A 24,438-nucleotide genomic window follows, 5' to 3' on the forward strand; every position below is an offset into this window, starting at 1 on the left:
ATTTGTTGTTCAATAAAATGAAGTGCTTGTGTTCAATTACTAACACAAACAATAGCCCCATTTTTTTTCTCCAGAAACAGCATGGGTTATTCAGACTTTTGAACTTTTTCTTTCAGTTTTCCTGGGCAATGTTCACAGTTTTGAGTAAGTTTAGTAAGTTTGAATGCAAGCCATCTGTTTCCATAGACAATAATGAAATCATTATTCTCTCTTGGAAACGGGACACATTTCAGCAAATGAAGTATTTTTCCACAGCATACAAAGGCTGGATCACAGACTTAAATTAGTTTTTAATTTTATTTTAAATTTCAAAACAAAAAATGAGCCTGTCTCAACAGTCACAAACAAGGGACTGAAAAAGAAAAGACAGCATTATTACATTGCTGCATTTCAAGATGTATGGGGCATTTCATTTTATGGAACCTCCTGCTACATTCGTGCTTTGCCATAATTAATAGCATTGCTTAGAGTTACAGATCTGAAACAGGTGGGGGAAAAACGGGTGATCCATAAAGCTGCAGAATAAGCAGCTATAATTAAATCTATTTAACTTGAAGATTGAGAAATACCATATGTACAAGTAAAGTATCTCAGCCCAGTACTGAAGCATTCTCAGAGCTTACATGCTGTTAGGAGGAGGGTAGAGGCAGATTTCCCAGAGTAAGTGGAATTCTTGCTGTCATCTGATATTCTCAAATGCAAACCGTGATGTTTGTATCAGAAGTATCAGCCCAGTTGCTTCCTCTGGGATAAGTAATTTAGTGGAACTGGCTGTTATCAATGGACGAGTATTTCCCCCACCCAAATTAAGTCTGCTTCTACCACCTCTGAATAAATCCTGAGCTCTAGGCTGAGCCTCCCACCCGGTGTAAGAGCTTACATTCACAAGATGGTGGGGATGTTCATAGTCCACGTGTGTCCTGGACAGGGAGTTGGTGTGCCCTGGGTACAGTCCAGCCCCTCCATTCATGATGCCATTAGCTCCGTTAGCAACTTTATGATGGAGATGTGGACAGCCGTTGCTGAGGCCACCGTTGCTTAGGAAGTTTCCGTGGATGCTGCCGTTGACTCGGCTTGTGCCGGGTAAGGTCGTGTACTCAATCATTTGCCCATTGATATCTGCCCCTTGATAGAGATAGCCAGGAGGGTCATATTCTGCAAAAGACATTATTACCAAAAGCATATTTATTGCCAAATGAGAAGCTAAACGAGCATCTCTAAGACACAGAAGAAACTTATTTTCTCTTTCTACAGCTTTTATAAATTAACTGTAATATTCAAGTGTTTAGTGTACAAATGTGGAAATCGAAAACAGCCACACCCTGGACAACAGACAAGGAATGTTGAACTGAAAGAACTCAGCTGATGTCAGGCACTACAAAGAGCAACCTAAAAACTGGTCATCTGTATCACCAATAGGCCCTCTGCTATCTGCTAAAAAATACTTCCAGAAGATATCTCTGGGCTGCAGTTGAAGACACTATCTTATCTTGCAAGAAGTTTTGTTTCATTTCTCTTTGTCAGAGTAAAGGCACTTAAAAATAGCCACAGGCTGTGGAAAGAGCAAGGCTGATTCATGCATTAGGAACAGAGAAGACTACTAGCACAGAACCATTTGGTGGGTACAGAGCACCTTGCAAAGCACGCTTAATCTCCGGTGCGTCTGCTCAAGGCTCCTACTTGCAAACTGGCAGGTTTTCCTTATTAACACTTCTCTAAGAGACCTGGAGGTCGAACTCCATTTTATTGCAAAGGGACTGAGAGGTAACAAGGGACTCGGTCTCCAAGTGCTGCAAGTTCTCTTTCCTTCCAGATACACGCACGAGAGGGAGAGATCTGGGGTTTAAGTCTCCACGTTTTACAAAGTACTTAAGATTACACACAGGTTCTGCCACTGCAATCGGCAGAAACCTACGCAGGTGCTTAAAGTTAAACATAAGCTGAAGAAACTTTGCCCAGGCATTGCACACACCATTCTTTGGGTGCAACAGCAGCAGCAGAACTGTGCAGCAATGCAGCAGGGCAGTGAGCACCAACGCGAAGAAATGGAGAGCGCCGCTCTTAAAAAAAACCCCCACATCTTCACCTGGGGTGCACCCAGAAGGTACGAGTCTGTAAAGAAATGCCAGTTGGCTTATAACAGGCATTCCTAAAATGTAATATGAACATTACTAATTTTACTCTGATAATATTTTCATTGTGAAAAGAAACAAAACGAACAAAAAAAAAAAAAAAAACCAAAAAAAACCTCACTCTGCATGGCGTTTTGCTGACGGTTCTTCCACAGGCACATGGCAATGAAAACGATGAGAATAAGAACCATCACCCCGAGGACGCAGCCCACGATCAAGTACAGCATGTCACTGCTCCGAACGGGGCCGTTGGAAGGCCCAGCTCCGCTTCCCCCAGCACGGTCAGGGGGATTTGGTGGCGTACTCAGGTCCCTCACAGGGTATTCGGATGCTCCCGGCATGCGTTTCACTGCATGAAATAAGAGACAAGTACGGGTACGTTCGCTAAATGCGTCTTCGTAATAAAAAAAAAAAAAAAAAACAAAAAAAACACCACATCTAGAAGTGAAAATAATTACTGCTGAGTTAGAATCCTAATGCCTCAAAAAGAAAGCTTCCAAGTCAATATTAAAACCTATAACGAGAAGACCAACCTTACTATTGGGTAATAACTATTTGCCTTGGAAAATGGTTATTATCCAGCTTGCTAACCCGCTCATTGAGGTCACTCAAAACTTTAACGAGCAGCTCGACATACGCATGGCTAGAGCTGCACTAACTCCCAACTTGAAAGAGCGCAAATCTTTCCACTTCTGAGGTCAGGAAAAACCACAACATGCATTTCTATTGCCTAACCACTGCCAGATGACCTAATTTTATCTGATGTGAACCCTGCTAACCCTGTTTTCAAAACCATACTATTGAAGATACTAAGAGCTGAACAGAAAAAAAAAAAATCACTGAAAACTAGATGCTAGTTTAACCCAGGAATTAAATTTACATTAGTTTTCAGAACACCACAACTCAGATTAATTTGGCACTAAAAACTTAAAGGAGGTGCCAGGCTTAGGAGTGAAGCTAGCCAGAGAGACACAAGCACCTCCATGCAGATATGTTATATAAGCTGGATCACCCCCGTAAACCTGGAGGAGGTGCCTTTTAAGGAAGAGTCAGTGTGAACGACAGATTACATCTTGCCAGTTTTAAAATCAGGGAAGAAAGTTATATTCCTTGCAGGAGGAAGACCAACTGTGCATGCAGGCTTGAAACCCTACAGCTCCCAGCCCTTCTTTCAAAGGCTTCACTACTAACCTAGCTAAATTTCGATGCTTCCGCTCCTAGAGGGCTTTTTGGGGGGCTTTTTTTTTTGTTGTTTTAAAAACATTTTTTCATGGCACTGCATTTGAAGTTTACTGTCTGCATTCTCCCTTTACAGCCTTACTTGGTTTTAGAGATTAAAGGAGACAGGAATTCTTTGCAAAATAAATGTGACTGCCATATCTGACACTTCCAGAGAACAGTACAAACTTTGTGCCAGAGGCATGCAGGATTAGCGATGGAGGCAGCCAACATAACCATCAATTGCTGTGGTCTGCACTTATACAACGTGTCACAGAGCCCCAAAGACATAAAACAGACATACAAATCAATTCTGTCATCTTCAAGAGCATGGTTGTCTCCTAACGAGAGGCTATCAGCACAGCAGAAGGAAAAAAACAACCACCACCAACTCAGAACAACAATACTATCTCTTAGGCCAGGCAAATCTGCAGAGCTTTGCTAACAGCCTTTCTCGGGAGTGCAGTGTATCAGTTTCCGTATGCTCAAAACAATCCCAGCTTCGGGAGACAAAACAATCCTCCAAAACATTCCAGAAAATTACAGTCTTCATCGCAGCTGACTTTTGCACCGCAAAAAAAAAAAAAAATTGCAAGGCAGCAGATATCTGGTGCCATGACACGCCACCTTCGCGCGGGCCCGCAGGCCGGCGGACGCGCCGTTCGGGCACGCACCTTTGGTTTCGCAGATCATCACGTTGCTGTACTCGCTCTCCCCACCTTCGTTATAGCACTGCATTTTAATGTCGTAAGATGTTTCTGGCTGCAGGTGATTTATCAAGTGCCATTGCTTCGTACCTATGGGGGGAGGGAAAAAAAAAAAAAAAAAAAACCTCAACTGCATTTCATTTATTTTAAAGAGCCAGAATTAGGTACAAGTACGTCGCAGCGTATTTCTGTATAAAGCACAGGGGTATTGCAGCTTTTCCTGTTAGCACAAAACTCTATTAACAATTTGTGACTTATCTGAAATCCTGAGACTCGCACTGTCTTGTGAAATAGATTCTTAGAAGAACCTTTTGAGGAATAAAAGTGGGGATTTTTTCAGTATTTTCAAGTGATTTTTAAAAAAATTAAATCTTTCTCTACAAAAACCAGAAGTCACTAAACTCAAAAAACAGACATCCAAGCTTCCAGCATCTGTACATTTAAAAATCAACAGCGGCTCTGTGCATCTTAAACAGGAAACTGCTGAAGGGATGGGTTTAGGATGGGTTACGCTAGCTATTTTCAATAAGCAGGGCAAGTAACAAGGCAAAACTGGCGCCGAAAACAGATTAAACTTGAGACAGGGACAAACTTCACTACGGTAAGACCCTCTCTTCCAATCTGCAATCCTGCAGGAACCCTAGAGATGCGAGGTACCGACTGAAGCCACCCGTTTTTTACAGGAAGGATACATCTGTGTTGCTCAACTTAGCCAAAACCGCAAATAATTGAACGTGCATTTTATTAAACATACTAGGAAACAAAATGAGACAGCGAGGCTCGCTCTCGCGCTGCCTGCCCCTGCAGAGACAGATCCCAAGCCAAGAAATCTTCTCTAATAGGATGGTTTTGTCATCTCTGGCTCCTGGCCAGCATTTCATTTAGACACCCTCCTGAAGTACTGAGCACTTCAATATAAATCACTCTCAGTTTTTACTTTCACGGGCTTGTGACAAATTTTAATAAACAGCAACTTTTTTTTTTTTTTTTTTTTGAGTTTAATTAACTATTTGAGCACTCTTAATCCCTCTTGGAAAATACCACCTTGAACTGTTTCCACTGTTTCTAGGAAACTGTCATACCACCTACTGATTTAAGCATTAATAAAAAAAAATAAAGCCTGCTCAGCTGGCGAGGGCCGTCACCACGACTCTGGTCGAGCTTCTCCGGGACCCCAGCCCAGGTGTGGATACCCCTGCCTGGCTGAAAAAGGGGCAGAGGGTACCCAGGAGGACCCCATCTCAGTTAGGGGGTTTCAGGAGGGGATGCACTGGACAGTCTGAGCTCCATCCCTCGCACGCTGGGTGTCTCCAGTGAGGGCAGACAAGCCCCGGCTGAAGCTGGAACCGGCCTTTCCCTAAATCGCACGTTTTCCCAAGATTCATACTCGGTTTTCCCGTCGCCCCCACCCCCAAGCATTCCTTTCGTAATTACTACACCAGGTTTTAGGTTTCCGCTTCAAACCATTAGTGGAACTGGAATCAGTACAGGCACTTTAACTGTCCTCTTCGTGCACCATTAGCAAGGAAAAACATTTAAACAACTGACATCAGACTGCATTTACATTTAAAATTCAATCTTCAGGACCCTCGAAAGGGAGAAATTCAGACCATCAATGCAGGACAGGGCTGATTTTGCTTTGCTTTTGCTTAAAGCTGCTGAAAGATACCGAGGAGCCATCTGAGTCAAGCTTTTTTTTTTTTTTTTTTTTTCTTTAAATAAAATCTGATTTTGCCTGTAGCGGTATTTATAAGGAAAAAAAAAATTTTTTTTTCTGCAGAGTTTTGAATGTCTCGAAAGACAAGACTTAACAGGAAACAGTAAGGAAAGCCTACGGCAAGTACTTAGCTAATATAGGCTTCACAACACTTTTTCCACAACTCATGCAGTCATTTCAAGATAAAATTCCCTGTCAAAAAACAGACAGATTAATTCAAAGGTAACAGAGGGAAAAGAGTGGAGAACAAATGATTTATGGCAAAAATACCTTAAGTCACATGTTTCTCTACATATTTCATATCAAATGCTTCCAATCACACTTTAATTGAAAATAGCTCTCTTTTTCCCCTCCCTCTCAAAAAAGCTAATTTAAGGGAAAGAAAAGTTTAAGTTTAAATATTTCCACCAAATGAGTTTCTGTTCCAGGCTTTGGCAGAGCAGAGCAGCTGCTAATGGCTTCAGACTGCCACAAAGAGTTCAATACACACACACACTCTTGGAAAAAAAATCAGAAACAAGCTAATTTCACAGCACAGTGGAGCCCACTTAAACAACTAACTGCTTAGTGTATAAGATTTATAAACACACGAGTTCTGTCTAGCAAAGGCTAAAATACATCTGCAGATGAAGGTGCAGACTGCCTAAGCTTCTTTAAAGCAATCCTCTGAGCCGAAACTCTGGATCTTTAATAGCTTTATAGTGTGTAAAAGCTTATGTCATGCATCAAAGTACTATGCAGAGTATTGTCCAGCAGAGGGAAATTTTCAAAATAAAGGCCCATTCCTCTTGTAACTGAAATAAATGAGGGGGAAAAATAATTAACGTCATCGGGACAGAATGAGATCACTACGTTTACTCAGCCCAAGCAATAAGGACATTAAGTAAAATATTTTTAAAAGGGTTTTCCACTTCTGGACTAATATAGACATTATCTAATAACTTCTTCCAGGAAAATGATGATCTAATATGCACAGGGGAAAAAAATAACCTGATTAAAAGGCAAAATGAGGCACAAACATACCTGCATTTGCAGCGTACTACAGCACTTGAGGCTAAAAGTAACTTCCTTATAGCAGGATAAGCAATTAAACAAGGTAAGAGGAGTGAAGGGCAATTCCACACAAGGTACCTTAGAAAAATCCATGCTGTGGTAAATAATTTTAAAAGCCAGATAGTTGTTAGTACAGTCTGTAACACAGATGCGCTTACTCCAGGTTAAATCTCATTTACGCTGCTTTCTCTCTACTCAACTACTTTAAGCCAAACGAGTTTAAACAGATCTACATTAAGGATTTGCAGCAGTATAACAAGACAAACTTAAAACCAGTATTTAGTTCTCAAGTTTCCACGTAGAATAGGCTTCAGAAGGAAAAAAGCAAGTTCATGTGTGGGCAGAACTTGACGTTATGTAGTTGAGATACCTACTTCTGTGAAATATATTGTAAAGACTTAGTTTGGGAAAAGCAGTTTAGATTTCATATAAACACAGCCAACAGGGCTACACGATGTTCTTCCCCACTGAGTAATGCTATTAAGCATACATATACTGCATCATACCTTCTACGATATCCCTCTTGTAGTCGCTATCATTGTCACTGTCCGTAGGCCGGTAATAGATATAAAATCCTTGGATGGGGGTGTTGTTGTTGCTTGATGTAATATACTGAAAGAAAATTTTGAAAGACTGCGTTAGAGAAGAAGAATTGTAACTGAGTCCTGCTGAGCTGTCATCGCTGTCTCGCACTTGTGGCAAGCACCTGCCGCTGTCCTGCACGACGTCCCCGTCTCTAAACGGGAGAGACGCGGGTCTGAGGGATGGAGCACCCTGCCGATCAGCGGCTGGACGGGCGCACGCAAGGAGCTGCCGCCAACAGTTCCGTGTCCGGGTGGAGAGCGGGGACGGGCGGCGTTCCTCAGGGGTGGGGACCGGGCCCGGAGCTGTTCCACAGCTTTGACAGTGACGGGGACAGCGGGATCGAGGCACCCTCAGCAAGCTCCCCAGCGGCACCGAGCTGGGCGGTGGGGGACACGCTGGGGGGGGCAGGGGTGGCATCCCGAGGGGCCTGGGCAGGCTGGGGAGGGGGGGCCGGGCAAACCTCCTGGGGTTCAACAAGGCCAAGGGCAAGGGCCTGCCCGTGGGTCGGGGCAATCCCAGCACAGACCCAGGCTGGGCCCTCGAGGGGTGGCTGGAGAGCAGCCCCGAGGAGAGGGGCTGGGGGGGTTGGTGGGGGGAAAACTGCCCGTGGGGCAGCCCCGTGCACTGGCAGCCCAGAACCCACCCGTGCCCTGGGCTGCAGCCAGAGCAGGGGGGGCAGCAGGGCCGGGGGGGGGATTGTCCCCCTCTGCTCCGCTCTGGGGAGACCCCCCTGCAGTGCTGGGGCCAGCTCGGGGGCCCCCAACAGCAGAAGGACACGGAGCTGCTCGAGCGGGGCCAGAGGAGGCCACGGAGATGCTGGGGGGGCTGGAGCAGCTCCCCTGGGGGGCCGGGCTGAGAGAGTTGGGGGGGTTCAGCCTGGAGAAGAGAAGGCTCCGGGGAGCCCTTCGAGCGGCCTCCCAGGGCTTAAAGGGGGGGCAGGGAAGGTGGGGTGGGGGTAGGACGAGGGGTAATTTGTTTTAAACTGAAAGAGGGGAGATTTATATTAGATCTGAGGAAGAAACTCTTCCCTGTGAGGGTGCTGGCCCAGGGTGCCCAGAGCAGCTGTGGCTGCCCCCTCCCTGGAAGGGTTCAAGGCCAGGTTGGACGGGGCTGGGAGCCCCCTGGGCTGGGGGAAGGGGGCCCTGTCCGGGGCAGGGGGGGGCACTGGGGGGGCTTTAAGGGCCCTGCCAACCCAAACCAGTATATAAATCTTTCTGATCACCTTGAAATATATTTTTTTTTTAGTAAGTTTGTGCAAGCCAGGTGTAGGGGGAAGTTTTCACAGAAGCTACAACAAAAAGAGGGTTATCAATTGCTGTGGATGTGCAGACACACGTGAGAACCCCTGGCATTGAGGTCACAGGGCTCCAGGAGAGCTCTCCGCCACTGAACTCCTCAGGCCAGGCAAGAAAAGAAGGGCAGCATGGGGACAAAAGACTGAGCTGGGGCTGACACTCTCCTCCCACATCTCTTCCCAATGTGTCAGCTAGGGTTTGACCATGAATGGCCTGAAAATTTGTGTGATTAATGGAAATGGAAAAGTTAAGACCATTTTTACTTCAGAAAGAGTTAAGATCACTCTAAAATTCAGCTCAAGAGTATTTTACTTTAAGTTATGCAGCCTCCTGAGGAACTAGAGGTTATTTTAAGTTTATTATCCTTAACATCTCTTAAGGCTGAGCTAGCAGAGCAAACTAACACTGGAAACTCTACACGTTAAATCCTCCAAAGTATACCAGGGGGTTAGATTTCAAAACAAGAGCAAAGAATTTCTGTGGGTTTCAATAAGAACTTTAAAGTACTTGTTTACAAAAGACGAGGTAACAGGGGAAAGGAAAATATGTCTCTAACGTGAAACCTCTACTGGATGCAGGAGAAGATGGCAGGTTTTAAACGCAGTGCCCACTTCCAGCCATCACAGCCTGGATTGACAAAAGCAGCAGGAATTGCAGGAAACGAAGCCAACTCGCTCGCAACTCATGGCATGAGCAGTGGTTTGGACAGAGTTAAGCCCACTGGTGCCTCTTGATATGTCTGTCCCAAAGCAGGTGGACTGAGGCGGGCGCGGGCTTTCACTGGAGCTGCCAGTTGGGCTTACATCTGGCGTAACCCGAGGCGGCGGTGCGTGGTATCCCCGGGGAGTTAGAAGGGGCGAGCGAAGTGGAGGGAGGCTGGGAGACAGCTTAAAAGGCAGCAAACAGCTCACAGGGCTGTCTTGGAGGAGGAAAAAGGATTTGGAAATGGAGGGCAAAGGGCTCAAGAGGCATATGGCCCATTAAGTTGCCCAGTTCTACCAAACCAGCATGAAGTACCTTAGCCCTCTTCTAGGAAAAAGATTATCTCAGTCTCGGCAGGGGGAAGCCACTCACGACTTGAGAGCCAAACCAGTAAAAATTGGCCTGCAACTGTGAGAACAGGAGACAGTTATATTATACCTACCGTCCATTTTAGCATGATCTGAGTGTCGCTGATGGCTTCGGTATAAGCAATGTGAGGTCCTGTGATAGGGCGGTTGGAAAACCGGCTGGTGAATCCGGCTACTTGGTAAGGGCGCGATGCTGCACTGCGTGGGCTCTCCCCATAATTGTTCACAGCAATCACACGGAACCTATACATTTCTCCTTTTAAGGGAAAAAGTGAAAGAAAGACGTGGTAGCAAAACAAGAAATAGAAACAGGATTCAAGGAGAGACTAAACAGATTAGGAAGTACTTTTTGCACAACATCCAATTAGAAAAAAACATAGGACTCATGGCCACAGACTAATGGGGACATCAGAAATATAAACAGCTTCTAGAAGTAATCAGGGAAATTCACTCAAAAAAAATCCAAAGGCTATTACACACAGAGAGGGAGATGGCTCTATCAGCTCAGGAAGTCCCTAAACGGCAAACTAGTGGGCACTGAGAAGATGTTTCAAAGGACACCTATCGTCGTCTGCTCCCCCTATTCTTGCGCTCTTTCCCTGAGCTTTCAGGGCTGGTCACTGGGAGAAATCAGGACAGACGTTTTTCCATTAATGCGTTTTTCTCCTTTTTCATTCTGAGTGCTTACTAAAAGGACAATTAAGTTAAAAATAGCAATAATACACAGCCCTCCTCTCCACATGAAAAAGTACTGAATTATGGTGGGGTTTTTTTCCACTTGGAAAGCCAGAAATCAACTTGCATTCATGTAATGAGCTCCTATTCCACACACACACAAAAAAAAAAAAAAAAAAAAAAACCAAAACAACAAAACAAAAAACCCTAACTGACCAGAAACAGAATAAACCAAGCAGAAGAGAAAAATGAAACAGCCAAAGAGTTGCAGTATTCTCTCAGCAGGAGTGCAGTCATCTAATCAAAGACAACACCAAAAACTGCTGAAGTGAAGACAATTTTTAATACCTGGCTCCAAGTTACGAACTTCCACAGAGAGCTTAGAAGGAGAAATGTTATCAGCTGCAATTAGCCAGTCACTGTTTCGACCCAGGCGTTTATACTCCACTTTAAAGGCAGTAATGGGGGAGCCACCATTCGCTCGTGGTATCCATGTGACATAGACGGATGACTCTGATGCTGTGGAGATTGTGGGTCGGTCAGGAGCTTCTGGAACTGAAATGAGAAATTCAGTTAGAAGAGGATTAGAGTCAGCTGAAACTTCCATTTTCTGTAGCAACCGATTAAACTAGTTGCTGATGATTAAGTTAGACTTCACGTATTAACAAGGAGAACCTTAAATCCTCCTGTAATAACTATTCTCCTTGCTCTTCTGAGAAAGATGCTTGAAGAGTAGAAAACAGGGGAATCATTTGATCAATGTAATAGTGCAACAGCGCATTGATTTTGATTACCTCAACCCATCTCTACACGGAAGCAGAAACACATACTAAGTAAACAGGAAAAATTTGGTTATCATTTTCCAAACCCCAAAATTCCCCCCTGACCCAGTGGGACTTTGACCCACCCACGCTAACGAGCGCTGTATTGCCAGAGAAATGAGAACGAAGAGCAAAGAAAGCATGCAACAAATGATATACTTACTGGACTCACTTGAAGTTACAGACAGCAGTGGAACAGAGAGAACGGAAAGAGGCAGTGTTAGTAAATCTGGTTACGACCATTATGACAACTGATGAGAGCTGTAAGCCTTTACTAAACTAGCTTGTATTCATTAACACAGAGCCAGTCACTGATGAGAGGAGGAACTGAGCAAGCAACAGCAGCTCTGGGAGCACAAAGCAGGCTGAGCATTTGCAGCTGGGCACACGTAAGGTGTCCCCTTGTGCGGCTCCTCTGGTATTTAGCGCTGCCACGCGCATGCAATGCTCAGCTCCTCGCCTGTATTACTAAACCTCTCCACTCACCTTTGATTTTACCCAAAAATTTACATACCAAGTCACCTTTGAGATCTCAGACCCTGAGTGAATCTGCTGAATCAGGTCAATGAGTTCCAAGGGTGGGGTGATGACAAAAAGGACTATGAACATAATGTTTTCACTGGAAACCAGGCTAAAAATCACATCTACTGGAAAGTGGTTGTATATTCTTGCCATCAAAGATAAGCTCATCCCTGGGAAGCCACAGGAAAACATTCAGAACAGATATAAGCCACTCTGAGAACTTAAAACTCTGACACGGGCATCTCCCATTTCCCTTCTTCCTCTGCATCTTTCACAGTGGAAGCAAAAAGAAAGCCAGAGTATTCAGCAAAAAGCAACTGCAAGTTTAAAAATGAGCAAGAAAATGGGTGATATGTGAAAAATCTTATTTTTTGAGAGCCATACATGCAGATAACAGCATCGTTAGAAATATTATATGTTCACTAGATTAGGGCATGCATTTGCTAAATTCATAGTTTCAAATACCCCACCACAGATGCCAAAGTCTGTAAGAAATGCACTACTACTAGGTGACTTAACATTGCTGCGGAAACCCGAGGTATCAAGGCAGGTATTTAAAATGCTAACTCGCTGACTGGAGCGAGGTAACCTTTCAATTAATCCCAAAAGCACGAGCTACGATCTTTTATTCTGGAAGCATACAGCAGAACAGAAAACCTGGCAGATACCTGACCTCACTCACAGAAGTCCCACAAGAGAGGAAAAATACCTGGATCAAAGAAGGCTAGGGAATACATAGGAAATACAAGAGGTAATGCAGGCACCTGGAGCTGTAATAAGCACAAGTGGAATGAGATGCATCCGTCTGCAACGCAACTTTGAGTATGTGGGTTACAAACCATCCATACACCTACCTCCGCTGTGTCGAGACAGGTCTGGAAGGATGACACCGAAATTATTTGTCCCTTCATGAACAACGGGGTGTTTAGGAATGCCTACTGGTGGGGCTGGAGCCTGAGTGTTTTTTGAAGATGATGCTCTTTCTAAGAAGGATTTGATATACAGCACATTAGCTCAGGGACCGGATAAGAAAATGCTGTTCATTGCCTCTCACAATACGCTCCCGTCCACAAGATCACTCGCTACAGCCCAAGCCCTGGCTCCAAATCACAAGCTAAACAGTTGGGCTAGCAGTCTGGTGGTTTCTTCAGGGGAGCCAGAAAGGAGACTGCCTTTACCAGCCAGGAACGCCTGTGTTGTGAATAAATGACATAACACCTGCAGGACTGCCCTTTGCGGCGATGCCACTGGCTCCTGCCTGGGTTTCAAAGCCCTCTCTCAGCACAAAAGAAAAAAAAAAAAAAAATCACAGCAAGGTGTGAAAATTGCACACTGAAATCCATGCCTAGAGGAAGAGACTCAATAAAAATGCTGTGGAAGCTGCACGTGGCCACAGCTGGACCCAGGACACTGGGCTGAGCGGACTTTTGGCCTGTGGCAGTACATACGTATGAGTTCACGGATTTCACAAATATGTTACTTTCTTAATAAAATTTTAAGCCATCCTGTTCTTATACATTAGTATGAAAAATATCCGATTGTTTGCAGGCTTAAGAGTACAGCCACCAGCGTCCAAGCTTGAAATAAAAAAAAAAATTACTTTGATTAGAAATGCTCTTTCGCTTGTTGCTGTCTGCACGTCACTATCAAAACAGCTGGCTCCTGGTCAGCTGAAAGATTTTTCACTGAGGTGTCTGCAAAGCAAACCAGAAGCAGTCCTGTTGATATATGAAAACGTGATGGTGCAGAGAGTTTCTTTTGGGATACTCTGAAAAACCTGAACAAGGACAGACTTAGCTTCTGTAAGCAAGGGGAACCTTACAGGATAAGTCTTAATAATCATACCAAAAATAATATTACCAAGCTTTTAATAGTTTCTTACTTACCAACAGCCCTGGTAACACTCAGGAAAGTTTGCCCTACAGCTACATTAGCTATTAGAGGCTGTTCTTTAGCAACTAAGCTGCACAGCATTTCATGTATGGCTTAGCAAACGTACAGCTGGTGCGATTTAAAGCAATGTCCTCTCAAACGCCTAGGACACAGGGAACATTGCGCTGCACCCACCTTTGCTGGTGCGGAACGTCAGCATAGCCGGCTGGCCTTCACCCGCGGCGCTCCTCGCCACCATCAAGACTTCGTACAGGCTGGCAGGCTCCAGCTCGGTGAGGCGCAGCTCGTTCTCGCTGCCAGGGACACGCACGGTGTGCCAGCTTCCCGCCGCGCTGACGCTGTCGTCCAGCTGCACAGGGCAGGGAGAGAAAAAGCTCAGCGTCCGCACCGAATTGCGCGGAACCCAACGCAACGCGCCAAATCCCTCAGCGCTCGTGCACACAAGCATCCCAAAGCTCCTCTGCCGCTCGCCAGAACTCCTTCTGCCCTCCTGGATCTCCCTGTGCTTTGCTTCCAATTGCTTCTGCCACAAATCAGCACTTCTGCACATACCTTCCTAGTGCTCCTTCGATAAATTCAACGTATTTTCCCTCTCCATACACACGGACGCGCTTGTTTTTGGAAAAAAAAAAGGGTCATTTCCACTTGCGGCTAAAACTAGCGAGAGACCAAATAATTTGAAAGACTTCAGTCAGCCTTTAGCTGGCAGTGTGCGTGACATTAAAGGCTGAACCCAGCATCCTAATGAGAAAGATATGTTCCCTCAACCATCCCAGCTTTTCCTGTACTTAAGCATTTTAAAATATTTATTGTCTAAAACAGGCAACAAAAAGTATGGCTTAGTTAATTCTCGAGGCTGGAAAAAAAAAGTCAGCAGGGAGACCAAAGATTTGCTTTTTATTAATGCATGTTTCCTTGTTTTTTGTTTTTGTTTTTTGTTTGTTTGTTTGTTTGTTTTGTTTTTGTTGTTGTTTTTTTGTGTTTGTTTTTTGTTTTTTTTTTTTTTTTAAAAACCCACTTTTTAATTTAACAGTGAAATCACCAGCTTCATTTAAGAAAGGAAAGAGATTCAGGGTAGTCTCTTAATGCTTGACCTTTGCAGGAAAACCAAATCCCAAAGGAAAAGACGAAGATTCTACCAAAAATAAACTACAAAACAATATAAGACTTTAATAAAACATGGAAGGCAGAGCTAAATGCTGCGGATTATCAAAGGGGTTATGCCAGAGGTCTTTGTTAAAGTATTTTCTTCTGAAGCAATCACTCTAAGGCTTTTATTCCCCCAACTTTTTTTTTTTCTCTTTAAAAGAGGGAAATCAATAAAATAATTTAATGACACAAAGTGAACACCACCCTAAAAAAACATGGTGAACTCCCTACCGAGAAACGCATGAGTGAGCACATTTAACATGGGAAGGATTGTTATGAGTGAAGGGTAAGCATCAAAAAGGTCAAAGTAGTATGAAAAGCTTTCAGTGCTTATGTGAACCAACCACCTTTGGATGAAAAAGTGTATCAACAGACTTTGGCACTAGGTTTTCAGGAACTAACAGGTCAAAAACCTAAGCATTCCCTCCAGGCTAAGACAAGATCAGGATGTAGAGGATTAAAAAGCTTATGAAAAATAAACCAAACGGCTTTGCCATGCACAAAACTATTTGCTTGGAAGAATGGGCACAGGCACTGCTTGATTCTGATTTCAATCAGGAGTTCACTGTTGACACATCATTTTTAAGGACATGCTAGGTATGTGCTTAGGAAATTTTAGTTCACTTTCCTATTTGATAACTTCAGTTTGATAGTGTCTCTTTGGGATGCAGAGTAGCAAACGCTTGGACATATTAGGCTAATACTCAGCTTGCCTTCTGATTTCGAGTGTAGCCACCAGAGTCAAGCTTGCTCACAGAAACGCATTTTTAACATCACTGAAGTTGTGCACGATACGCTCTGGAGCCCCGTTCTCCATAGACCATAACGATACTGTAAAGGACATAAAAGCCTGAACTCTGCTGAATAAATCTCACTTAAAACTAGATAGACCAGCGTACTTGTGACCAAATTCAGCCACCCCTAAAACAAGCTGCCTGTGTGGCCACGGTAACCCTGTGATTCAACCATATCCTATACTCTCTCTGGCCTGACACCACATTCTTGTTAACGCCGGCACGGTGACAATTACTGGTTCCCTGAGAAACCTGCAACAACGAAATCCATCTGCCGCCACGCACCGCTTCGAGGCGAACGTTACCTTGCGGTATTTCACAAAATAGGCGTTGATGGGCAAGCCCCCATCCCTCCCCGGACGCCACACCAGGTTGTACGTGTCGGGCTTCGGCGTCTGCGGTGGGCTCAGGATGATGGGGGCTTCAGGAGGAGCGGCAGCATTCGAGGCTTTTCCCGCTGCAGCTGCGTCCAAATGAGATTTTGCTGGAGGCGAGCTTGAAAACGCCGTTTCTGCACCAAAATCACCATCGCTTTCATCGCTCTGGGCCATCTCCCCAGGAGCCACTTCTTCTGTTTTCGTGCCAGTTGCTAAAGGAACTGTAAAGGGAGGAGTCTGGTTACCTCTTGAAGATGACGTACATTTTCCCTGCACAGAGGGGACACTCAATCATTTAAGCGCGTCGTTTCCAAACAAGCCCGACTGCAAAAAGCCTCTTCAAGAGATGCCCGCGCAGACCCGAGCCCCGTGCCAAGCTGCGCTCTTGCGCGTCGGGTTATTTTTTCCAGAGTAGAACAGTGTTTTTTGGTTTGCTTTTTATTTGGTTGGTTGTTTTTCTCCCAGTAGCAGAGAGAGAAAACCTGAAATGCAGTGTCTGCAGGCACGGTTTGACTAGTGTCTCCAGTAAATTAAGTAGCTGCAATGCATGTTAAAAGAGAAAAAAAAAAAAAAAAAAAAAAAAAAAGCTACACTTGTGACACAAATGGAGTAATTTTAAATTAATCATAGTTGTACAAGGAACTTTTCATGGCCTGAACTGGCGTGCACACAAGAGGACATTCTCCTACCTCAGTTTCTGAGGTTTTAGCTGTAATTTCAATCAGCTTTGAAAGCTGCATGACTCGACTACTTCATCTGAAAATTTACGCTGAGAATAAACTCAGTTTACAGGCAGATCTAATATGTAATTTAATACCAATGCATTTCTAGAAATCCTGCTCCAGCCTCCTCCATCCTATTTACTTTGACTGGTATGAAAAAAAACCAAAACAAAACCATTTATCAGTAGTTTGAAAGAGGCCATGAGACAAAAAAATGCACAGTACTCTTCGTCCGATGCGGGGCTTGTCAGCATTCCAGGCAGGAAAGGGGTGGCAGGTTGGACATCTGAGATTATCCAGGACAAGTAAACGTCAGCGCTTAAAACAAGAACGTTTGGGAACCAGCACAGCTCCTCAAGGTTCCATGCTGCAGTGCCGGGACTGCCAGATGTTCTTAGCCCTGCCCGTCCTTTCAGATTTGTGTAGCTTTATGTTACATGCCAAGGTCTGGAAGGGGAAGGGAATGAAGGGAACTTGGTTTACAAAACAAACAAATTCCTTGGTAATGTAAAGCCTCGGCAGTGTTAGCCTGGCTGACTCAGATTCCTCCAAACCTCCATTAAAATACCAGCAGCAAGTGTGGCTGCTATTTTTGGCCACTTTTTAAAAAGCTGGGAAGGGGAGGAAAGCTCTCTTTTCAAATCGTAGACACGCTCTCAGCAAGCATTCCTTGTTTGTTTCTTCCTATTTATTTAGCAATGCCACAAAGTTTGGAGCCTGAAGAAGGGAACAACACGGGGAGGACACCCCCAAAGCCAGACGGAGCTTGCTGAAAACGTCAGACACCCCCCCCGAATGATCTCCAAGCAAAAGGGTATCTACTACTGTCAGCGAAGCAGTGGGAAAGGGATGCACCACCACGTGTTAATATTAGAAACAAATGCCGTATCTGCTCGAGGAGGCAGAAGGCCCACAGTACTGTGGTGGACCCGGAGGATTTGTGGGTGGGCACGCTACGGTTTGACGCCTGCTGCCACGGGGGAAACGGACTCTTGCGCCTGGAGAATTAGTTGTGGTTTAGGCTGGTGACAGGAGACCTGCAGTCATTGCTGTGTTTATTGCTGCGACAAGGGAGTCATCAACAACTGACAAGTAATTTGTGTTTTTGCTCTGGAAAACAACCCCCGGGGTAACAATTTCCATTGAGCAATTCGGACCTAAGCTCTTTTTGCTCAGTTTCTGGTATAATTGCTACCCATATAAACCAGCACATCAGACTGCTCTTTGCTGCTGTGTCATTACACAACTTTTTTTGGCTGTTGCTTTTGGTGCCACCTCTTTCCCCTTTGCCACTGAGACTTACTCTCCTTCCTCGGCTTCCCAGCCCCACTGCAAAACATGGCCAGCACTGAGTTGGGGCAGATCAAAGGCTGCGTGCGCCCGAAGTCCTGCCTCCAACAGCAACCACAGACAGGCTCAATGTTCCAAATTTGGGCGTTAAAAAAGAATGTATTCATAGCTTTTACTCGCATCCTCCATAATACCCAGTATTTCACAGCTCACTATCGTGTCTCCCGCTCAGCTGCCTCATTTTGAAGAGCCCTCACCTTTTCAGCCTCTCCTCTTGCAGAAACTATTCCACACCCTGATGAACCCCCCTGTTGTGTTTCACAGCACCTCTGCTTGCTCTCCTATACCCTTCTGGAAAGAAGGGTGCAAAACACACGAGCAGATTTCAACCCGCTGGTTTGCACGGCAGCAGAGCAATCTTTGTATTTTGTCTCTGCTGTTGTGCAAACAGATCACATTCCCAGGCATTGCTTCCCCGCTTCTCAAACAACCAGGGGGTCCTCCCCCCCGGATGAGCTCTCCAAGTCCTTCGCACAGGCTGGGAAAGCACTCTGCAAATCCGAACACAGCAGATCAGTGAAGCCCCCCCATGCCTGGCAAGTCTTTCAAATCATCCTAGGACTCCTCAGAAGTGCCTGGCTTCTATAAAAGACAGCTTCAGCCTGCTCTCCACTGTAATACCTACCTGCCTACAATAAATGCTACTCTTTGTTGTGTTTTACGCTCAGACTTCCTGGAGTGTACTTCCCCCCTTCATTTCCATTAGACAAAGTTATTTTGGAGAATTAACCCTCTGTTTTGTAGCTCTGGGAAGCTACTGTCATGTATGCAAACACCACAACTGTCTAAAAAAGACTTAAAATAAGTGCCATGGGTATAGGATCCTAAGGCTATCATTTAACATTTTGGTGGTTTCTCACTATGATGGCAGCTTAAGTTGCCCTGCCCGCTTTTAAGACCATGCAATGAATCACATCATGGAAGAGATCCAGCAGAAAGGGGAAAAAAAAAAAAAAAAAAGACACATTTTTCAGCCAAATAAGCTCTCTTACTGTGTGCCTGCACAAGGCAAATTATAGGAACGAGCTGCTGAGGCTGAGAGCTGCTTAAGTTGATTCTCCTACCAAAGAAATGCACTGGAATCACAGCTTAAGTCATTGAGGTGCTTCGAAAGTGCTACCTGGCATGAATTATTCATTAAAGCATCTAAATGTTTGAGCATGTCTTTTGGCATGGTTGGGAACTGTTCTAAAACCCTAACAGCTCCCAGAAACTACTTAAGGACTTTTATATCAAAACCAAATGCCTTAACCACCCTCTGCACCATAATCAGGAGCTAGTACAACATATTAGAAAGTGATAAAAGTTAATAAACAAAACATTAAAACTGAACTTATTGCCATAAAAGTCTGAGGCAAAGCAGTGGGATTTTTCTCTTTGATACAGACTGAATTCTGGGATGATGTTTAGTTTTGTGTTTCCACTGAGCAAGATCCAACAATAATTTATTTCTAAAACTACATGATGGGATCACTTTCTTGAGGTTTTGTCTTTCTTTCTTCCTCTAAGTGAACCTTTAAGCACCTTTTCAAATTATTTACACAAGTTTTAAACTCTAACCAGTGGTAATGAAGAACTTTAAATATGGGGCCACGTATTAATTCTGCTGACCTTAAATCCCACTGACATGCAGCTAAATTTACTAAGGCAAGATGCTGAAAGAGCTGAGAGACTTAAGTCACTTCACGCAGCTAAAAATCTGTATCTTGGTTCTTGTGAGGGGAACTTGGGGGAGCTTGGTATCACATAAATTCCAACGTGGAGAAAGGGAATACTCTTTCCTATCTTGCATTTAGTATAAGGACTGTCTTTTCCTAGTGGCACTTTAAAGAAACAAAAAAACCCCCAAATCTACCCTTGGATAGTTTTTATCACATATAGAAATGCTAAGTCCATGCAACGCACGCAGCTGTTTTCCTTTCACCTAGGGAAGAACTGGTCCACAAAGACAGCTTAGACTCCTCTGCTTTGTTTCCCCAGGATACCCACCCCTCCCATTCATTTCTTATTTTGAGGCATTTCTCACCTAAATCAGGGAGCTGACTGCAATTTTGTGCTTCAAGCTTACCGACTGTAAGGAAGGCTCTGGAGGCCACGGAGCCGTGCTCGTTGATGGCTTCGCACGTGTACTCCCCGGCACGCTCCGAAGTCACATTCCTAATGCGCAAGGAGCCCGAGCCCGCCTCAGACACGGAGAAGTAGGTGGGCTCTGCAGCGGCGCTGCCCGGCGTTGCTGGAGGGGCTTTCTGTGGTTTTGGAGGAAGCCCCTGGGAAGGGTGGCTGGTCAGAAGTCCCCTGCTGTCGTACCAGCGGATCACGGGAAGGGGTAGGCCAGTGGCATTGCAAGACAGCGTGACGTCCCCACCATCTATCACAGTGACACTTGCTGGTGAAGAAACTATAACTGGCCTAGAGCCTTTGTCTAGGGGGAAAAAACAAAACAAAACAAAACAAAACAAAGAATGAATTTGGCTAAGAAAGACGATGCTTAATGCCAAAATGAGTCAATACAATTAAAAAAGTCACACATGCTTCTTTTTAACCATTTTAACAGTTATTTCTTCTCTAGACAGCCCCTCCAGACTTCCTCTCCAGACTGCAGAGATCAGCCAAGGCTCACGCTTAGAGAAGGCTGACAGAAAACTACAGTCAAACCACACTACAAATTTTCTAAATGACGAAGACTTGACTGTCAGTGAGGAACACAGTGCATGCAAGACCGGCTTAAATCCACTCCATAGACAAACAGGTCACAAAATATCTGCCCAACCAGCCTCTGCAGAGCTCACATCAATCTTAGTATGTACAGAGAAGGTCAAAAGCTTCAACTCTCCCCGTCATAGTGTGGAACAGGAACAGCAACAGTCTTACCAACATCCTTGTACTAGCAGAAATCAAGTTCTCTAGGTATTAGAGAGGATCTTAGACTGAAAAGCGATCAAAAAGACTGTCGGTTCCTGCTGATCTGATACAGGGGAAGTGTGAATTAATTCCATATCTGATGATCCTTTTGTAAACTTGAGGATACGGAACAGGCAAATTACTTGGTCAGCCAATACTGAGAAAAATACCAGTTAATCAAGCACAACAGGACCCTAATTCTATTTAAGAATAAATTGTGTCAGATTCAATCATAAGCCAATTTAATTGCAGCTGGTAATTTAGGTTCTAAGTATCAAGTAGCTATGCCACCCCAGAAATACCTACAACTCTTAAAATTCGACTAAAAGTACGTTCTTTGTAAGATTTGCTACAAACAGGGGTCAGAAACAAATCAATACATAACCTAGGGGAAACAAACAAACAAACCCAACAGAATAAAGGTTGAAGTACAAATGCTTAATTTGAGTTCTCGAGGGCTGCGAGTGCTCCTACCCGGCTGGACATCAAGTCTCCCCGTGGACTGCACAAATCCAAGCCTATTGTTTGCCACACACTGGTACAAGCCAGAGTCCTCTCGGGTGACGCCGTGGATCTGCAGACGGTTTCCCGTGGGCAGATGCCGTGGAGAGGGATGGAGGGGAGCTGCGTTGTGAAGCCAGGTGAGGGTTGGAGCGGGGCTTCCCCAGACGTCACACCAAAAATGCACGGTTGCTCCAGAGGCCACGGTTTCATCTTGCAGCCCCTTGGAGATCGAGGCAGGTTCTATGAAGGAAAATAATTTTACGCAGCCCAAGATCAATATACAGTGGTTTAACTCATGAAAAAAATACTGCAGAAATGTTACACAAACTTATCACATACGAAGGCTAAGCAAGCACCACGTACTTCTAGTTCTACACAGCCTAAAGTTGTTTTCCCCACCACTTGCTTATTTTAATGGTCTCTCCCTTCTATTACAAACAGTCACATGCTTGTGTTAATACTGTAAATGAAACACCTGTACTTTCAGAATAAAACTTTAGCAACATCCCCGTAACAAAGGGTGTATTGTGTGTCAACAACCTGTTTTCTGAATTACTCTAATGAATACATTTCAAAAACCAAACAAAAAACAGTCATGGAGGCAAAAACCTCAAACAAAAGGAAAATCTGCTACAAAGGAAAGGAAAGATTAGGAACAACTTGCAGCCACACAAAAGGGGCGAAATAGATTTCTTTTGCTTTTGTCTTTGTCCTCATTCAAACATATCACCTCTCCTTGCCAGTTTTTTGCTTACATGCAATCTCAAAAGAAAAACATCTGATCTCTGGCACTTTATTGACACTGTATCCCATATATGCTTGGCACACTGCAGAAAAATAAATAGATCACTTCTTCCCTCAAGAGTTTGTTATCCTTTACTGTTTAATTATTTCAGACTGGGAAGGATTTTAAGAGATAAATAGTTACGGATTTTAACTTGGGAGAGATGATGAGATATGGTCATTATGAACACATCTTTATTTGAATGGTTGAGAAAGAATGTTAGGCTATTTGTAATCAGATGGCAAAACCAGCATACAAAGAAAACGTTCACTGCCCGAGACATGAAAATTGCTTTATTTCTTACCAAGTACAGTAAGTGAATAGTTAACATATTTCACTACTCCAGATTCATTTCCCACCACGCAGGAGTAATTTCCAGAGTCTGATGCCTCGAGTCTGTCTGTCACCAGGTGGGAGTGCAGCAGTTTCCACCTGCCTTTCCTCAGTGCGTCCCGGCCGTCTTTAACCCAGCGGACGGATGCTGGAGGCAACCCACTGACAACACACTCAAGTGTCAGAGCGCTGTGCCGGGGCGCCGCCAGGCTCTGGGGTGCCAGGGGGTGAAGTATGTGGAAGAGACCCGAGGAAGAGCCTGGAAGAAAAGAGATGAGGCTTATCACTGACCAGCCTTTTAAACCACCCTCTCCCATCCTGTCCTCTAGTCCTGAGGTTCGCCACGTCTTTCAAACACGGCTGCTTATACTTGTGACTAAGCACACTGCTGTAATGCTCTCCTCCAGAAGGCCTGCTCCGAAATCAGTTTGGCAACTGGAGAACTAGCAGTATCACCTTTTCAAAGGTGAAGTGCTCTGTCCTCTCGGGGATCTGAAAAGCAGCTGTGCTGCTCCTCCACACTAAGGGGAAATAAGAATCGAATGTCCAAATCATGCAGGGCAGATTTGACATTAACAGGGTATTTGAGACCAGTAGGTATTTAGGCTGATATGCCTGTGCTGAAAATCTTCGGGATGTTATTTTTTCAGTTTGAGATGTATTAATTCTGGAAAGCCGAGCTGAATACTCACGTGTGACTACAAGCTTGCGTCCAGTGACTTCTATTCTGAGATCGTGAGTAACTGGGTTGTACGCTGCACATTTATAGGATCCTTTGTCTTCCAAAGATACATTCAAAATCTGCAGGTTTCCAGATGGAAGAATTAGGTAGTTGTCTAGATAAGCGGGGAAAGAAAAAGAAGATTATATTTAACTTAGTATCAAAAAAGGGCTTCCTTCTTTATTTTTTTTAATATTTTAAATAACTTCTCAGATATATCCATCTATTCTAAATGTAGGATCAAAGAAATCATGCTGCCATGCAAAGGATATTAATTTACAAAGCTAGGTTTAAATTAAGTGACTTGCACAGGAAGTTCTGCAAGTTTCTAGGTTTTTTTCTTTAAGTTCTAGGAAAAAAATCCAGGCAAGCTTTTACTGTATATTTATATTGGTGACTGCTGGCATAAAATATCTCACCCGTTGATTGTTCCAGCCATTTTCCCCGCACTTGAAAGCGAACCTGTGCTTTAGGATTACTTTCTGGCACCTTGCATCCAATGAAAGCCGTGCCCCCTTCCTCTGCTGCAATGGCAGGTTTCACTGACGTATCAAAATTAGCTAAACCTAGAAGAGAATTGGTAAGAGGTTAAAAGCAGCCAAGGCTTGGGAAAGGGAGAAGGGCAGTAAGCACAGTATTTGTGTTTTAAATCTACTTGCTTTCACGCTGATTATCTTCTCTGGTGCAGCATTTGGACACGCATATCAACAGGCATAGCCTTTTCTGTAGCCCGTAGCAGAATAAGCCCTCCTGTGTATGGGTGCTTCCTTACTCCAGAAAGCTTTTACACGGGAATAGTGAAGAAAGAACAAATAGTTCCTACGTTCCCTCAACCACTCCAGGAAAATCAAGCAGAGATGACATTGGTAAAGAGAAGACTGCAGTGCTACTCATGGGCTCTGAAGACACTACAGAAGACAATTACACTAACAGCAGGAAGTCTGTCCATAAGAACCATTAAATTGTCTTTCGGCAATTATAATTAACACAACACTGAGTACGGCAGCGCCTCTCACTCCTCACAAGCCATGAGGCAAGCAGAAAGCCTCAACAGCTAACAGCACCTTCTAATTTGCTACTAAAATCTCAAAGCGGGGAGAAAAGCGCAAAAGCTG

General features: G+C 44.3%; 1 protein-coding gene across 6 annotated transcripts in view; it reads right to left on the reverse strand.

Annotated features, from left to right (window-relative positions):
* The window catches only part of CDON (cell adhesion associated, oncogene regulated), a 55,571-nt gene that overhangs the window by 7,616 nt on the left and 23,517 nt on the right, over positions 1 to 24,438 (reverse strand). For all 6 annotated transcript variants that reach the window (XM_042800441.1, XM_042800440.1, XM_042800442.1 and 3 more), the window contains 14 exons: positions 23,743 to 23,889; positions 23,295 to 23,438; positions 22,574 to 22,861; positions 21,456 to 21,725; positions 20,149 to 20,502; positions 15,937 to 16,229; positions 13,863 to 14,037; positions 12,650 to 12,778; positions 10,801 to 11,007; positions 9,852 to 10,033; positions 7,334 to 7,439; positions 4,025 to 4,147; positions 2,254 to 2,481; positions 881 to 1,155 (listed from right to left, as the gene is read on the reverse strand). In XM_042800441.1, coding sequence (XP_042656375.1) covers positions 881 to 1,155; positions 2,254 to 2,481; positions 4,025 to 4,147; positions 7,334 to 7,439; positions 9,852 to 10,033; positions 10,801 to 11,007; positions 12,650 to 12,778; positions 13,863 to 14,037; positions 15,937 to 16,229; positions 20,149 to 20,502; positions 21,456 to 21,725; positions 22,574 to 22,861; positions 23,295 to 23,438; positions 23,743 to 23,889 — 2,921 coding nt within the window. The remainder of the gene's footprint in view (positions 1 to 880; positions 1,156 to 2,253; positions 2,482 to 4,024; positions 4,148 to 7,333; positions 7,440 to 9,851; positions 10,034 to 10,800; positions 11,008 to 12,649; positions 12,779 to 13,862; positions 14,038 to 15,936; positions 16,230 to 20,148; positions 20,503 to 21,455; positions 21,726 to 22,573; positions 22,862 to 23,294; positions 23,439 to 23,742; positions 23,890 to 24,438) is intronic.

Source organism: Tyto alba, unplaced genomic scaffold (assembly GCF_018691265.1).
Source record: "Tyto alba isolate M040663 unplaced genomic scaffold, T.alba_DEE_v4.0 Super-Scaffold_32, whole genome shotgun sequence".
Lineage (NCBI taxonomy): Eukaryota > Metazoa > Chordata > Aves > Strigiformes > Tytonidae > Tyto > Tyto alba.